Source organism: Thunnus albacares, chromosome 12 (assembly GCF_914725855.1).
Source record: "Thunnus albacares chromosome 12, fThuAlb1.1, whole genome shotgun sequence".
NCBI lineage: Eukaryota > Metazoa > Chordata > Actinopteri > Scombriformes > Scombridae > Thunnus > Thunnus albacares.
In genome coordinates, this window is record NC_058117.1 from 19,622,469 (window position 1) to 19,640,417 (window position 17,949).

Consider the following 17,949-nt stretch of genomic DNA (forward strand, 5'->3'; position numbering starts at 1 on the left):
TCAATATGCAACTACGTACTTATTATCGCCACCCATTGTACATTTTTATGGAGATCACACCAGTTCTGTTGGAATTTTCCAATGATTGCAGGCAAGGCACAAAATAATTAACCAGATGTTGAGTTGAGTGAAAGTGGGTGCACCAAAATAGTTGTACTTAGCAAAAAAAATTAGCAAACATACTTGCAACAGAGGTGAACAGCTAACTGCGCTAAAGTGTTTGAAACATATTATGAATGCAGATGGACAGTGAAGAAGTGGGTTACACTGCAGAAGTTGATTCAAAAGTTTGCTTTGACTTTGTGATACTTTTTTCAACATAAATCTGGGTCAGTGTCATTGTAAGATAATGAATGCAAGCTGACAAACTGCTGTTCTCTGAAGGAGGAAGCTGCAAACATTTAAACGCCACATTTCAAGCCAACAGGAAATTAGTGTTTGATGGTGCCAAAGTCTCAGCGAGTTAACACCCAACTCTGCAACTCTACGTAGATTTTAACTGCTTCTTACAGTTTCTGTCTGCTTCTAGCTCATTTGCTTAAGTCTTTCAACCCAAACATTGTAAACTGCATGTATATTGTATCATTAACCATTCCATATAAAACTGTAGACAACAGTCTACAAGCTCAACCGAGCTAGGTGTACGCTACCTGCCTAGAATGAGCAGAGATTTAAAGTAACCAAATGAAGCATGTGGTGAAGAACGTTGACCTTTTAGGATGCTAAAAATCCAAACTTCTTTCTCAGAAGTTGGTGGAGACGAAACCAGAGCTAAAATGCCAGTAAATTTTGGATGTACAGGTGACATGTCAACAACTTCAAATGGGATGTTCATGTTGCTTTGTGTGTCAGCTGGATGTGTAAGTATGCATATTTGTCATGTAAATTTGATTAGCCAACCGTGTTTTGTCTTTTGGTCATTTTCATCAAAACTTATTGCAACTTAAACTCCCAATAATTTGTCTAATATGCCACTTATTGACAAATTAAATTGTGACATAATTTGTCAATTAGTGGCATATTGACAACTAACATAATCCAGCACAAGAAGAGAGAACAACAGAGAGTTGATTATAAATGTCACGCTGCATTCTGAATATCTGTATTATTTCTTCATATGTACTCATATCTCCTGTTGTGTATTTGGTTTCAATTATCGGTGAAACTCAGTGGTCCAATCGATTAACATACCTTGAGATATGCTGAGCTGTACTGGGTCGTGCATCAAAGTCCTCTCTGTGCCTCCTTGTGGTTTTCTCTCCTTGTTGTTTATTACAGAGTAAAACTGTAAAAAATTGTACAGTCAATCTTATAATAAATTAAAGAATAAAACATTGGATAAAAGCTGAGCATGAAGGTTATGTCTTGCTCTACACTAAGGCTCACACCCCCTCCCACCATCCATCTTCACTTTTCAGGGCTGGCTTGTTTTAAAGCTTTTCACAGAGCAATCTGAAGGGAAATGCCCTTGAAAACACACTTGGACAAGCTGTTGGAGGGAGATGGTGTGTGGACGTAGCTGAGGCTATCGAAGCAAGCAAAACAGTCTCCTACTCACTCCTGCCATGTAAAATCTTGTAATTGAATTTTTGTGGATTTTTAGCCCCTGCTAGTGACATGTTGGTTGGTTGGTCCAGACTTAATCTCTGTTAACAGATTCTGCATATGAATGCAGAATCTGTAGGCAAGGGACAAGATTTTGGGATCAGAAGCCTTCTATTTTCCATTTCCATTGCGATGATTTCTGCAGGAACATGCTTTGGTTGCATGCAGGTAAACAGTCTGTGTGGGAAGTGAAATAGGCAGAACGCATTGGCCGAAATGTCATCTGGACCTAAATCACCTACAAAAATTATTGATGTTGGTTTGGTTTTAAATTGTTAACTGAGTGTAAACTGCCTACTTTTGAAACAATCCGGTCATAAATGTTGTCTCTGCGGACATTACTGGGGCCCAGAGGATAAATCCTAATGACTTTGCTGGTCCCTTGACTTTTTATGTAGCGCCACCAGCAGTTTTTCACTTAGCTTGTAAGATGTATAAACATCTAACTGATGGATTGACTCAAATGGCAGTGCCTTTACACACAGCTATCCACTGTGTTTACCTTGATTTAATCACATGATAATGACTCCAGGCTGCTACAAAATACCACACAGTCTACACACATCAGACTGGTCAGTTATAACTTCAGATTACTGGGGCTCATCCATCCTGTGCACCATTGCCTCAATCCCAATTGTAATTTTAGGAATAGTTATGATTTATTCCTTAAATGCATCACATTTAAATGCAGCTGTCACATCATTGCAATAAGATGTGATCATTTACAACGTGAAATACAGTAGAATTAAAACTGAAATAGCGTTGGATTGATGCAATACAAACATTTTTAGTTATTTATTTCTATCATAATTGTACTATAAATAACTTTGTTAAAGCCCCACACCATCTGATGTTGACTGCAAACAATGCAACGCTCTGCACCTTCCAGACAATACAATATAATTTCCTTAAGAAACGCCTTTCCATTTGTGGAACTAATTTTGTCATGCTTGAGACCAGTAATGTGACTGGCTCAGAGCATACTTATTAATCACCACACCTTCTGATCTATATTCCTCTTGGCCGAGCCCTTTTGCACTTTGTGCTGCAGCATATACATGAACCCAAATAGCAGCTGGGCTTGGAGACTCCCACACAGTCCAGTCCGTGCACCCAAGACCTGCCACCTTTCACTTGTTGTTGTGCTTTATTGATTAAAATTCAGCCCTTAGTCTTGCACTGTCCTAATTAATGAAACCCAAAATATATAACTACATAACATGTTTAATCCTGGCAGAACATAAAGGCTGGGAAAACATGCTCTTTCTTGGTCCTGTAGAGTCAAACATTTTCACTTTAATTTTTTCCCTTCAGGGATCAATAGAGAAAAAGCTTATGAGTTTTATTTTGAAATCTGAAGCTTCAGAAGTGTGCAGAGTTGGGGATGGGGGTCTCCAGCTGAGTGAACTAACAAGCTAGCTTGCGCTGTCTCTCAAGACTCAGTAAAACTACTTGGAGAAGGGTAAAGAGATGGAGAGATAAAAGCGGTATAGATCAGAGTGTGTGGCACCCATGAAATGCGCCCCTTGTTTTTTCTCTGTCGTTAAAGGGTGACAGGGTTCACAGGTTTGATCTTTGCAAGCAGCTGATGTGTCCATCAGCTTGGCGTCCAGTCAAAGTGTCCTTGAACGCGACACTGAACCTCCATCTGCTCATTCTTTGAAAGCTGCTCTGTAAAAAAGGGGCATCAACTAAATGACTAAATCACTCCTTTACTCTTCAGCACCCTTCCCTCACTCAGTTTTCCCCTCTCTTCTGCCCCTCTAACTCTCCACGTCTTCTTTCCTATCTCCCTCTCTTGCTTCCCTCCAGAAATTTCCTTTTTTATGCTGGTTTTGATGCCACAGACCATGGCATGGCCAGTGCTTGAAATGGGTCCTGCAAGCTTAATGTTAGCCCAGGGGAACAAGCGGTCCCTGCTGTTCAGTGTGGCCCGAGCCCGTGGCGGAGAGGACACATGCCACTTCCACAGCTGCCATTGCCACTAGCCTCCACATGCCTGTCTAAAAAGTTGGTGGATATTACAGAGTGAAAGGCAGAGAGGCTTTTCTTTCTCAGCATCCCTTCACCCTCTCTGAACATGCAGCATTAGCCTTGGGCAAAGACTGTGCCTGTCCCAAGGGCTTCCATGACAGACCAGCCTCCACCACACACACACACACTTACTCATTCCTGCCATGCTCCCTCGCTTCTTTCCTTGCCCTTTCCCCTTCCTCTCTCTAAACCTCCCAGCAGTGGCTTTCAACAGAGCCTGAGCCAGCATTATGTGCACATGCAGGCACAGAGGCTCAAGGACCACACGTGTCTCTATGAAGCCTTGTCAATGGTGTAAAAGTCAGGATATTTTGGGTTTAACACTTTCCGAATGCCAAGCTTTTGATAAGTACAATCACACTTCCAGGTTATGAGACAGTCTGCACCCTCGGGTCAGGTCAGCAAATACTGTCAAGTGCTTTAAATCTCATCTTTAGACCTATTTTTTCCTCTAAGAAATTCTATTGATGCTCTGACTTGCCCCGCATTTAATCCTCAGGCTTTTTATAAACACGCTTGTCTCAACACACTCGTCTTTGTTTCATCACATTTATTTTCTTCTTTTTTCTGTTTGTTTCTTCTCTCTTTTTTATATAATTTGCAGTTGTGAAGCACTTTGTAAAGGTTGAAATGTGTTATATGAGGCCACGTTCAAACAGAGAAATGCAAAATGCACTGAAAACGCTGGGGGCCTCAATATGCTTCAAAGTGCTTGCCAGGTCGTCGAAAGCTGGATTTATACCTCTGAATCAAGAGGTTACACCATACCTTCTGTGGCTACTTGTGTAGACTCTGAAGCTACACCTCTGGGCTACAGCAGCTATCACGTGTGTACTGCATGTGAAGAACTGTTATTGGCTGTGTGTGTTTTCCAACAAGTTTCTGATGCCGGTGGAGATTTTTAAGAGTCAAGACATTATTAAGGTCATTGAAAAACTACTCCGTTATCTCCTCATTTTCAGTAACACACATCTAGCAGAAAGAAATCTCTACTGCAAACATTCTGCTCACTGTGATCAGTGCTCTCTGTTAATGACTGAATGAAACATGGATGTAAACACGCCTGCTCTTGAATATTCTCTGATTCAGTAATGAAACGAGGCAAAATAGTCTTCTCCAGTTCTGTAAGTATGTGCGTCGCTCTGAATCAATACAGCCTGATCGAGTCAGATACATCAGTGTGGTGTTATGGTGGTGATATCTATGGGTGACATCCAGCGCCGAATTATAAATCGAAAGCTACATCATGGTATTTATGGCATGTCTCCTGTTAACCTCTTGAATCAAGCATAAATCTGGCTTAACAATGTCGGAAACCCTCCCGATATTTCTCTGACGTTGGAAGTGTGGGAGTCACATCTGACAAATTTTGCAACTTTCTGAAACCCAAAGTCAGACAAACCCACCCACTTGACAGAGTGATTGGCCAGGTGTGCAAAGGAGAGTCTCTTTTTTATCGTTTTTCACACAACTTCTTCTGCCAACTTTTGTGTGCACAACCGAGTGCAACACAATGAATGCCTTTGAAGAGAGCCTATTCGCAAATGTGCACAGTTCATCCTTATTTCTACGATTCAAGGCCCCTCTCTATGGCGGCCTGCTTTTTACCCTCCGTCAAGTGTGCCCATTTGGACGTGGTCGTACTACGTGTTCTCCAACCTAGTTCGTTTCAATACCGGAACCTTCGGAGTGTCGCAATGAAGAAGTAGCTTTCCTGGATCTCTCATCACTCATGGGTTGCCCATTTCAGTTTGACAGGTGATCCTGACGTGCTTCTCCTCAAAAGTTTATAACTTTTTTGAACTTCTTTCATCTTACACTCGAGTTGCAGTTCTGCCTCACTCCTCTGAAGTCGTATTCATCCATTGAACTTCATGTGGTTCAAAAATATTTCTTCTGAGCAACACATTTAACTTACTTTCTTCTTCCAGGTCTGCATCAAAAGTGTTCATAAGTCACTTTTTTATCTGCTTGAAGTACTAAAGGAGTTGGATTTGCCAGACCAGGTGATTCCAATTCAGTCACGCACTCTTCTTATGATTCGACCACTTAATTGCAGCAAGAAGTAATTCAGTCATATCTGCCGTTAAAGTCTCATCTTTCTAACATACTCTCTGGACAAATAAAAGCAGGCATCCAGAAGGCTTGGCAGGAAGAACAAAATAACTCCCCTGGGTAAACAGAGAGCATCTGCACCTTCTGATATGATACATTTACTATGACAGTCACAGAATAGAAGTCAACACGACACAGAGAGCATCTACTTGATATTGGAGTGGAATCAATGTAGGGTGAAGTTAAGGTGACTGAGGGAAGCAGCAGCAGCAGCAGCGGGAAACAAACAGAGCAATGTGAATGTGCAGCTGAGATGAGTGTGAGGCAGGTCAGCCGGTCTGACTGCTAGTGTTATTGTTGTGGGTGTACATTATGGATCAGTTGATATTTTAATGTGTCTGCTTGATCTCCTGTGAACTCCATTAGCTTAAATATGAGTTATTATGGAAAACAAAATTTGTCTTGTCTTGGTTTGGGATTTGCCGTCAGACATATTACTCCAAGGCTGTTGAAGCATGAAGGTGGTATACTCCTCATTGCTTCCCGTTGTTTTGAAACCTTGTGTTTGGTCAAAAGCCTCTGAGGCAGCAGGTCTATTTGGAGCCCCGGTCCCCAATTGACAGAGTAAAAAACTTAGGAGTTGTTACTGATGCTGGCCTTTTATTCACTCATCAGCAGCATCACCAAAATAACCTTCCTCTCAGGAATTTCTCAAAAATTCAATGTCAGCTATTCCAGTCAGATTTGAAAAAAACACTCATGTCTTTGCCACCAGCAGACTAGACTACTGTAATGCCCTTTCTGCTGGTCTTCCTGTAAAAGTCATTCACTGGCTTCAGCTGATTCAAAATGCAGCCGTACATATCTTGATCAAGACCCAAACAACTGATTGATCAAAATCTTCATAAGACTTTGCCTGTGGTCTAAAAAACACTTATTGGTCTGGCCCGAGATTATATTTCTTGTGTTTGGTAAAATAAGACGGATCCGAGGCTCCGTGGGACCCTTAAATTTCTATTGCAACTTTATGTGACCCATCCAGTGATCCAAGATGCGTACTCTACAGCATGTGACCTTCCCAGTGAAGGCCAGATCTTTTTTTTTTTCGAGTTTTAAAACTGGACACATGTAGCTCTCCTGTACTCCCTCTGTGTCGAATTGTATCAGACTGCACAATAGTGAGGGATGCACTAAAAAAAACAGTGAGCACAAGGAGACAGAGGGATAGAAAAAAGGGGAAGAAAATGAGAGGTAGGGGACAGAGAAAGGAAGGGAGTAGCGCAGGGTAAAAGACGATAGAGAAAGAGAGAGAGAGGGAAGGAAATGAAGCATTTAGCAGAAGGTTTGGTCAGGCAGGACAGACGCAGTCAGCTGCTGCTGGTACAGGAAATCCACACACCCAAGAAAGCAGTGGAGCGTAAACCTGCCAATACTCTTTATATATATATATATATATATATATATATATATATAATCTTTATATGCTATATACTATACTTTATATACTTTTTAAGGTTACCATTGTATACAGTCATAGATCATTTAAATTATAATGAGAATTCAGTACATGAAATTAAACAGAAGCAGGTAAAAATTAGTTTTTTGAGGCATTGAAAAACATGAATTTGTACTTTTAAATAATGTGCAGTATGTATAAATATGAGAGAGAAATAAGTATTCTTTTACTCTCATAAAACTTTTACATAAAAATGAATACTTTGCTTGTACCCTACCAGCAGCAACAATAGAATATCTGGCACGAATCCTTGAGAATTTAAGTGTCATTCTCATAAATTTGATCTGACTAGAAAACTTAAATTCAGCATAGTAGTTGCACAAAGAGATCTTTCTCTTTTATTTCCTCTTTTCTAAAAAATTACTAATTCATATCCCTGCAGGGCAAGGCTAAGTACGTTCCTGATATTGTCATTGATTTTCATTTATTGGCTATTGAGAATGACCAAATTGGAGATGTGTTGCTGCCGGGCGAAGAATCTTTCCTCCATCTTCTGTTCACACCCACACACCTTACTTTTGCATTAACTTTCTCTCTGCTGAGTGTCTTCCAACCTCTCCACACACCACCATCACTACCCACTCCTTCCTCTTTCTCTCTCGTCTCATTTCAGCAGGCAGTGAGAACTGAGGCAGGACATTGGACTTAGCTTCCAATTCTCCTCCACTCCATTGCTCTAATGCAATTAACTCCACTGGTGGGAATAGGAGAGGAGAGCTGGAGAAATTCCTGATTAATCCAATCAAATAGGTCCATGGCCTGCATGTGTGTGTGTGAGTGTGTGGGTCTGCAAAGCTGTCCAGACCACTGTCCAGACTGCTGTAATAATGTTCCTAAATGCACACACACACACACACACACATATATATATACACACACAGTCCTACTCTGCCTCAGGCAGCAAATGAAACATTTCATGGTAGATCATATTAGCAGGCTGATATTTTTGTAAGAAGAGCGAAGTGCTGGACAGTCCACTCTACTTCACAGAATTAGGACTTTTTCAAATGGACAAGGTGCCTCTGTTAGTGAAGTAGACCATACTGTATAATGGATTCACTCCAAGGGTCCAACTGTAGCTGCGGTTACAGTATATGGAGCCTTTTATTACACTGATAATTAGATTAATAGCCCAATCAGAAAAAATGCCATTTTGAACCACTTTGATCAGAGTATAAGGGCCTATTTGAAAGCTGAAAATTGTCATGTAAACACACTTTACAGTAAATGACTATACTTCACTCTATAGCCTATTCTTTCCATAACCATACCATACTGTACGACACCCACTGTTTTTTGCAGCACATCATCATAATGAAACGACCACATAAGTCGATTGTACCTGCACTCCAGAACGACTCATAAGTGCATTTTCTAATATGACGCCTCTATCAGCAGTAATCGTAAAGAATAGTTATGTTTTATGGTGTGAAAACACTGTGGTTAAGGTCTGGTTAGGTTCTGGCACAAAAACCACTTGGTTAGGTTTAGGGAAAGATCATGGTTTGGGTCATAATGATCACTTGAAACATGGTGTGGGTCCTTAAAGTTATGCAACCTTCATTGTCATGGCTCACGGTTAGAAACGGGAAGCTGTCTCCTGCACCAAAGTCCACTCTTTGCCATCTATCTAGCCACCCACCCAAACCAAGTATGAACCTCTTTTCATTGGTTTGTCTGTATTTGATATGTTGTTATGTTGTTCATGTCAGAGGAGAAAAGAGAACGAATGTGGTAAAAACATAGCATTGAGATGAAAAAGTTTAAAGTACACTACAAGAAAATAAAATAAAAAGGATGAATTACCTAAAACAAAATCAAGGGTTTTTAAAACCTTACTCTCTGATAAGTTACTGTGAATTTTACAAACAGATAGTTGTGTACTTTAGAGTGGCCAGTGGTTAAATCCTGTTTATTTGGTATGAGATGTTTTTAGATGATGACATCTAACCAACCTCATGAGTAACTATTAAAACGAAGCACTAAAACTGGTAAACGAAGCATTGCATTGCAACATGTTGCGTCAAATTTATGCAGATCAACTGAATTTCTTGGATTATTTCAGAGAAATTTGTGAATTTTTCCAAAACAAGCCACTGTGTTCTGTACCAATAACAACCTCTGGCCATGAGGGATGTATTTGCACATACAAGCTCAGGAAGGTGCCTTTAGTTCATGCATTATTTTATCCACATGTTGAATTTGTCTTCTCATTTCCCTCCACTTTGTGGCAGCCACTTCTTACTTTATATGATCAACAGATACACTTTTGTTCACCATTTATCTCAGAATCATCCCCAAAAGTACAAAATTATGGTCGAAACAGAACAAAAACGAAATGTGCGTAACCAAAAGAGACTTGAACCCTGAGCTGTCTCAAATAATTAGTTGTCTTTTTGTCTTTGATACTTTTTACTTTATTACCATAATTATTGTATTACTGGCTTGTTCATATGATTCAGTTTTCTAGTTCTTTAGTTCTTATTGACTAATGTACCTTACTGGAAGACATCAAATGTCTTTCTTAATAAAGGTTGGTGGACTTTGTAACCAGGGACGACAATGGAAATACGTCCAGGACTTTTTGTTTCATAAAGAGTTCTCAATAAACCAAAACAAAAGTCAAATTAAAGCTTCAAGCAGCGATGATCGGACCCTCGCACCCTTGCGCACGTCAGGGCACGGCGCAGTCGAAGGGCTTCTGTCACAGGCATGTAGATGTCTTCAGACCCAGGCTGTTTTCAGACAGTGTAAGAAAGAGATAAACATCACTTCCTTTGTCCACTATTTTGCCTGCTGCTGGGGCTGCTTCCTTGAAATTTCATAGGGGGCGCTATGCAGCCAGTTTGCATCACTGACTGAATATTGTCATGTAGTATCACAAACTAGTCTAGATGACACACACTGATTTTGAAGTCCCCGGCCTGGCCACACCCCCCTGGCAATGTCAAAAACTCACCGTTTGATAACTTTCATCTCCAAGGTCTTTATATGATACTGACTGAATTTGAAGTCGCTGAGGTCAAATCTCTAGGAGGAGTTTGTTAAAGTATGCAACCTGGAAATGGCAAAATCAGCGTCAAAATCGCAAATTTGATCCAAAATGGCTGACTTCCTGTTGGACTTAGGGTATGTCTCCAAGAGACTTTTACCGAATTCTGTTCTTCTACGACAATCCGTGTCGAGGGGCTCAATTTTCTTAATTTTCTAGGGGGCGCTGTTGAGCCATTTTGCCCCGCCTTTTTGCAAGACCCATAAAATATGACATTTTTCACCACTTTTGATGTATGTGCAAAGTTTAACAACTTTTCGTGCACGTTTAGGCCCTCAAAAATGCGTTTGTTTTGGAAGAATAATAATAGAGAGGGAAAATAATTCCTTCAGATCCAATAGGGCCTTCACGCCGTTCAGTGCTCGGGCCCTAAAAATCAAAGTGACAAACAAATCAAACTGACTCTGAAAAACATAGTGGTCTACTTCTGTCTCCATTTTTGCTCCCAATCATATTCTCTTAGCTCTCCAAAAAAAAAAAAAAAAAAAGTCATAAAATGCTTGAAGGTCCCCCACAGTGGGGAATATTACAGCAGCCACCCACCTGCTGTTTTACGGTGGAGGTGGTTGTCGAATGTGTTGGCTCCGAATTACATACATCACACAGGGGACGGCCATGCTGAAGCTTTCCATCCTCAGTAGAGCGTGGCAGCTCCACCGTATCCCCAGTGTGTCCTGTCACTTACATAATACATAATACTCACTACGCTGTCACACTATGTTACTGCCTGCTGCCTGTCAGAGTGGTGAAAAATAATGACTGACATGTTGTTGTAGTGCTTCAGCTGAAGTTTTGTTTTGGTCAAGGACGCAATTCTGTGCAAGAATGAGGAGAAACCAGTCAATTAGTTACTACACAGCTCGTTATAACACACACATATGCGTAGACAAAAGCACACAAGTTCATAGCTGTAGAAGATGTTTCTTTTCAACTTTTTTTGTTTAACACTGTGTCCCTCTGAAACCACACGAACCCTATTAGACATGGCAACCCTGAACTTCATTCATCAAGCACTCACAGTGTGTTCCTTTTGCAGAAAAGAATCTTGGACATCTTGTCCAGCATTTAATCATCGTGCAAAGTTTCATATTGACAGATGAGGAGATGGAGAGACAGCCCACCCTCAGAGACTGCTTTATGAGACTTTCAAAGAGGGTTCTTAAAGCAGGCAGAAGGAAGTTAACTGGCAGAGATACAACAAGATAGCAAAAAAGAAAAGCACTGATAATATTTTACACAAGCAAATACACTGATCAACTTCTGTTTGAGTTGCCAGAAAACCTCCTATTTTCTCTGTGGATTATTTACTTTGAGTCATTGCCAATGCTGGACAACACTTAGGGTGCTTAGTTGACCATCACCTCAGAAGCTTTCGGATCTCTCACAATAAAGACTGAGTGGAAACTGCTTCTTATCATTCTGTCCACAAACAGTTTAATCCTTAAAGTATAAATTTGGTTCTATTCTTTTCTTTGACCAAAACCACCATTGTGTCAGCCCATCTCACAAGACGTTGCTCAGACGGTAAATAGTGTATTTGTTGGGGACTATTTTCATCAGCTGATTTAGAGTGCTAGTGACTACAGGTATTTATGGCAGCAGGACAATGTACGTGTCATTGACTCATATAAACTACAGAGCCACTGTTCATTGTAATGAAGGAACATGTCACGGTACAACAGTGTGACTCACTGATGTGTTTTTTAATAGTTTTTGGACAACAAGGAAGTCCATAGCACAGTGATATAAGGTTTAAGCTTTGGCTACATAGACAGTTCTTTATTTGTACAGTACTAATATAATACTTTAGTTAATAAGATCAACTCAGTTTTGGTTTTTTTCTTCTCGTGGGATTCATTTACATTTACATTTTGTCATTTGGCAACAATGCTAAAAAGTTAAAGGGGCTCAAGTGTTGGTATTCACAGAAGAGAGTTTTCAGGTATTTCTCGAATACACCAAGCTAGTCAGCAGACCGTGTGGAGATGGGTAACTCATTTCACCTTCGCAGAACCTCAAACAAAAAGAGTCTGGATCATGATTTCGTAGCAGTCAGTGATGGTATTACCAGACGTCGCTGATTTACAGAGAGGATGGGAGGGGAGATACAGCCTGATTAGTGAATCATTGACGATTAAAAAAATATCGCCAGCCTTTAATCTGCAAGAAGTTTGTATTAGCAGTCTGAGTCACTCTTGTACAGTTTGTACTGTGACTTAAGTCACTGCTCAAGTAAATCCAGTAGCAAATGACGCTTGTAGCCATGGATATACAATAATAAACACTAGACAAGGTGTTCAAACATGGCGGCTTGTTCTTTCCAGTGAAAACTGCTCATTGATTGCACCTCCCACTTTCTTCTTGGGTGCTCATTATGTATTCACAATAGTATCTTTCCACACACATAAATAACACAAAAAATAATATCTCAGTATAACTGTTAGTGGATTATATGTTTGGCCTAATGGTTTAAATTGGGAAACTTTGATGTTTTTGTACATTCACACTTTTCACGCTTTTTTGAAGCTGTCAAATGACATAAATTATTTCATCTGTAAACTTTGACTCATAATTTTCCTCCCTTCTGAGCACTTCACATTCGCTTAGTGAGTGATATATTTGAAAACTAGTAAAATGTTTTGCCCTGTCAGTGCATTTTATTCTGTTATTGCAATCTGTTGCGTCAGTGCTTGGCACCATTCTTTAGGATTTTTTTTTCCTTTTTCCCTATTGTCAAAATGTAAAATGCACAGGACACTAACAACCGCAGTTTGTGAAACCACGGTAACTCTACTTTTATTAGTCGTGCTAGCAGCAAATTAAGATGTCACTACCATCGCTGTAGACTCTTATTTCTTGTTTTTCCCTTTGTCACTGTCTCATCTACAGTCAAAACACAGTCAACTACGAATTGTTCTTTACAGTGAAGAACAAAACAAACAAATCATTGTTCTGCTCTAAAATATCTCGACTGATTTGACTCACAAGATCTAAAATTATACCAATACAGATTCATACGGAATCAGTTTAAGGATGGATTCACAGTTCTAGCTGAAATCACTACAGTCGGGCCTTACATGTTCTGCAGGGCAACGGGCACAAAGAAGATTATTTTAAAGATGTAGAACTGTGCATAATGTATAACTAAGCTCACTGAAAAGCTGAGGAAGAGAAGAAGAGGCTGTCTTGCTCACTCTTTCACACTCACATTATTTGCACCATAATAAAGCTCTAAATTATGCAAATGCATGCACACTCACATGTGCACACACACGTACACACACACTGACAAAGGCAATCATCTATGCATGTGTGCCCAGTCAGCAAAGTCACTGAGACTTGAAAAAGAGAGAAAGAAGCAAGAGGCCAAGATCTGTTATTTAGTTTTCAAATGAATTTATTTATGGGAGGATTGTTTGGATGGAGTTTGGGTTTCGCCTCTTACGGGTTGATGTGCTTTTGATGGCACAGGGCTGCATTTCGGGGTTATTTACATTTCGCTGGTCTGTAAAGGAGATGAGAAGAGAGAACAAAAATGGAAGGTGAAGGGAGAGGAGAGCAGATGAGGACGTAGGGAAGGAGAGACAAGCAGATAAGGAGAGGAGAGGAGGGAGGTGAAAAGCCATGAAGAGAAAAGTGTTGGAAGAAGGTGAAGAGGTGAAAAGAATAAGAGGAGAAGAGGGAAAAAGCATGAAGAAGTTAAAAGGTAAATGGACTGCATTTTTATGGCACCTTTCTAGTTAGTTGACCACTCAAAGTGCTTTATACTACGTGCCAACATTCACCAATTCACACACACATTCATACACACTGATGGCAGAGGCTGCCATGCAAGGTGCCAACCTGCTTATCAGGAGTGATACAGCACTTTTTACCCAAAGTGGGTTTTTTTCACAATGTTTCCAATGCTCAACATACATTCACACACACACACACTCACATACCAATGGGGCAGCCATCAGGAGCAATTTGAGGTTCACTATCTTGCCCAAGGACACTTCAACATGTGGACTGGAGGAGCCAAGGATTGAAACCACTGACCTTTCAGATTAGTGGACGACCCACTTTACCTCCTGAGCCACAGCTGCCTGAAACACAGCTGTAAGGGGAGGAGGTGATTTGAAAAGAGATAGAGGAGGAAGGACAGTTTAAGGATAGTTTAGAGAAAACAGCTAACTTGTTCAAAGTTAAAAAAAAACAAAAAAAAAACAAGCCCAACAACACCTCTTGTTAAGTAAAGAATAGTTTTGACATTTTGGCACAATACACTTATTATGCATTCTTGCTGAGAGTTAGATGAGGATATTGATACTACTGTCGTGTCTTTGCGTAAAGTTTGGAGCTGGAGCTGGGAGGCAATTAGCTTGTGTGTTGTTTAAGTTACTGGTGAGACAATGAAATACGATCATAGATGTTCAGTTGTTGCTATAGTTTAATGCTTTTAAAGCCTTATCAGACACCAAAATATTGCCAAACAGTATATAGTACTCACAGAAAGGTTTTTACAACTCTGAAAAGTTATTATGGCGGTGACTATTTATCTTTCCTTGCAAGGATTGCAAGGTAAAAAGCAGAAACACGGTGTTCACATTAAAGTAATCCATCAAGAATGTGCACTTGTATGTATGTGATAAGACAAAGCAGCACTTTGCCGGATGACATCGCATTGCGTTGCAGCAAAAGTTGAACCAGGTTCAACTTTTTTGCTGGAGCACTCATTGTTGTTATTCCGCTGCCTCAATGTACTGCCCCCATTCAAATGAATGAGAGGGCTGCATTCTTTCATGCAGAGCTAATGTCGGTCTGAACGCCGCCTTAAGGCAAAGACATGAGATTGATATCGATCTTCTCATCTCACCCATATTTCAACAATCGAAATAGTTCAACAGTTGAAAAATACTGAGGAGAGACAATATAAGTTACTCCTTGGCCATAGCACCACACACACAAAATTAGTTTTCACCCATATTTATATGAATTGAACCTAGTTAAATTACATTTACACATTTATACATTAATTCACTCTACATTAACCCTAAAATAAGTTAATTATCATGGGTTTCAAATGCAGTTGCAGAGGCTTTTCCAGCATGCCAAAAAAATGCTTAATCCCGGACATTTTACATCAGCACAAAGCACTGGCTGTTAACCTTCAATATACTGAATAAACATGTGTTATCAGCTTTAAGAAACCCCATTTGTGGTAATAGAGAAAAACAAAAACAAAGCAGAGAAAGAAAAGGAGAAGAAATGGGTAATAAAGGAAGAGAAAGGTGCGAAAAAGGCGAGTAGTTCGGAGACAGGAGGAGACATTGGAAGCGTAGAGTAGAAGAGGAGTCGTTGAGGAGCAATATCAAGCATGGATGCCTTTAAAGACAGAGTCTGCATGAATCAGAGCGTTGCAAGAAATAAATAACTCATTCAACACACACACACACACATAGATACATAGACAATCCTTTATATCATTGCAGGTATGAATATCAATGATTATGTCAACCTCTGAGCTTAAACTGGGCTTCATGTGGAACAGATCTTTTGTTTGTGTTTCCTACACTCCATTTGTTGTTGTATTAGATATAAATCTCTGCATCTTAGCGGTAATATAACGTTACCACAATGTCTGAAAGTTCTGATCTCATGCTTCACTTAAACTGAGACATGCTGTAAATCTTTGTCTGTTTCCCGCAGCTAGTGTCCGTAAGGTTCACAGCTCCCGAAGTTGAACAGTTTGTTCCTCTTGATGTTATAAAAGTCTCGGAAGTTTTTTCAGATTTTTAAAGTTTTACTGACTCCGTTTATGTATACCACTACCAACTCTTCTGCCTCAGCAAATCAAGGATTGATTTAGAGTTTTTCAAGTTGATCTTAATGTAACACTTGCTTGCCATGTGTACATTGAAAAAGTTATTAGTCGCTGTAATCATTCCTAATGAACTTCACCTGCTGCGTCAACTGTATACTGTACAAGGTGGAGGGTAAAATTCACACGAATTATCACCTGATTCTATAGCATCCCTTTATAGCATCTTTTTTGTTTTTACGCAACTTAACTATTTTGATTCACTCTCACGGTAGTGTTGTAAGCAGTAAGCAGTAAGCAGCTGTTTTGAGTGAAAAACCTACTGTACACTACCTGCCCAGCACCAAACAGCATGGCAGCCAAAGTTAGCAACAAGCTAATGCAGTGTTTAGCTACTAAAAAGCCAGATATTTCCCTCCAAAACCCAGAGCTGGAGACCAAAAACAGAGCAAAAATGAGAGTAAATATGAGACTAACAGTCATCAGGTGGACACAAACACAACTGCAAATGATTGCTAAAGTTGCTCCTTATTTGCTAGATGTTTATAGCTAACTGTTTGCTAATGAGTTTGCCTCATTAACTTAAAAGGTGATGATATGTCAGTGTTGTGCTCACAGCTTGTTCTGCTGCCCCCCAAGTGGACAAAAAATCACTTGTTTTGAGACTAAGTGCAGTGGATATTACACCTTAATCTAATATTTTCTGTATCACTTCCATTCCATTGTGCTTTTTTTGATAGTGATAAAGGAATTAGTAAATTAAAACCTTTATTTAACAACAATCCAACCTCAAATATGGGGATTTGCTACTTTTCTTTGTCTTATGTCATTTTTTAATTAAATAAAATTGGGTTTTGAAGTACTCTTTTGTCACCTCGCAACTTAGGCTTTGACAAATTGTGATGGACATTTTCCAATTTATCTGACATTAATTTGACAATTAATTAAAAAAATAATTGGCAGATTAGACTATATTACAACCCTACTTTTCTTCCCTGCACTCCCTCCTTCTCAGATTTTATCTTTTCTTCTTGTAGCCTGCCTCTTTTCTCTCTTGTCTCTTTTTTGTCTCTGTCTTTGTGTTTGTTTATCTTTCACTGGCTGATAGATATTGTATCTGTGTGTGTTGCAGGATCACTCTGAATGGGATGAAGGTGTCCAGGCCAGACGTTCGCATTGGCCGCTACAGAATGATTAAACACGAGAGAGACAAACACAACGAGCCCAACCCACAGAGGTACTGCATCATTGTCCAAACTCGTTCTCATTCAGCCTTATAATGCTCAGAAACTGAAACATGAGCAACACAGGCAATAGAAGGCCAGCAGTGAGAAGTAATATTTTTTATCATGATTCGTCTATTCTTCATGGTCCACATTATCCGCTTTCATTCTGTCCAGTTTTGCAGAGATTGCATGCTTAAGATATTCTAACCTTTAACAAGAGAGGTTAAATGAGAAGTTTTGCCCTTTTTAGCACATTCATAAATGGGAGCTACCAACTGTTACTCTGACCTCCTGCTGTTGGCCACCGAGCAGCTCTTCTTTGGAAACTGCAGGCTAATAGAAAATACTCCTTTTAACACACTTATAACAATGATAAAGTATATTAATATAGACTTATTTCACAAACCACTTCATTAGCTGGCTAGTTTTATGCAAATATGTCCACTTTTAAGTGAAAGCAACATGTCTGCAGGGAGTAGATGGGATATAAAAAAAAGATGGTTGAATTTTTCTTATTGAGAATAACCTGTGAAAACCACTAAGGTTGATCTCTTCTTTAAGTGCCTATAGTATTGAGGTATTGACATAAGATGTAGGCTTACTCTGTAGAAGGTTTGTGTGTGTGTGCAGTGTTGAGTTTCAGTCATAGCCTCCTTAA

General features: G+C 39.8%; 1 protein-coding gene across 1 annotated transcript in view; it reads left to right on the top strand.

The window, feature by feature from the left end:
* b4galt2 (UDP-Gal:betaGlcNAc beta 1,4- galactosyltransferase, polypeptide 2) overlaps positions 1–17,949 on the top strand; it is a 190,867-nt gene that overhangs the window by 160,151 nt on the left and 12,767 nt on the right. Inside the window, exon 7 of the mRNA XM_044368852.1 lies at positions 17,198–17,302. Within this exon, the coding sequence (XP_044224787.1) occupies positions 17,198–17,302 (105 nt within the window). The remainder of the gene's footprint in view (positions 1–17,197; positions 17,303–17,949) is intronic.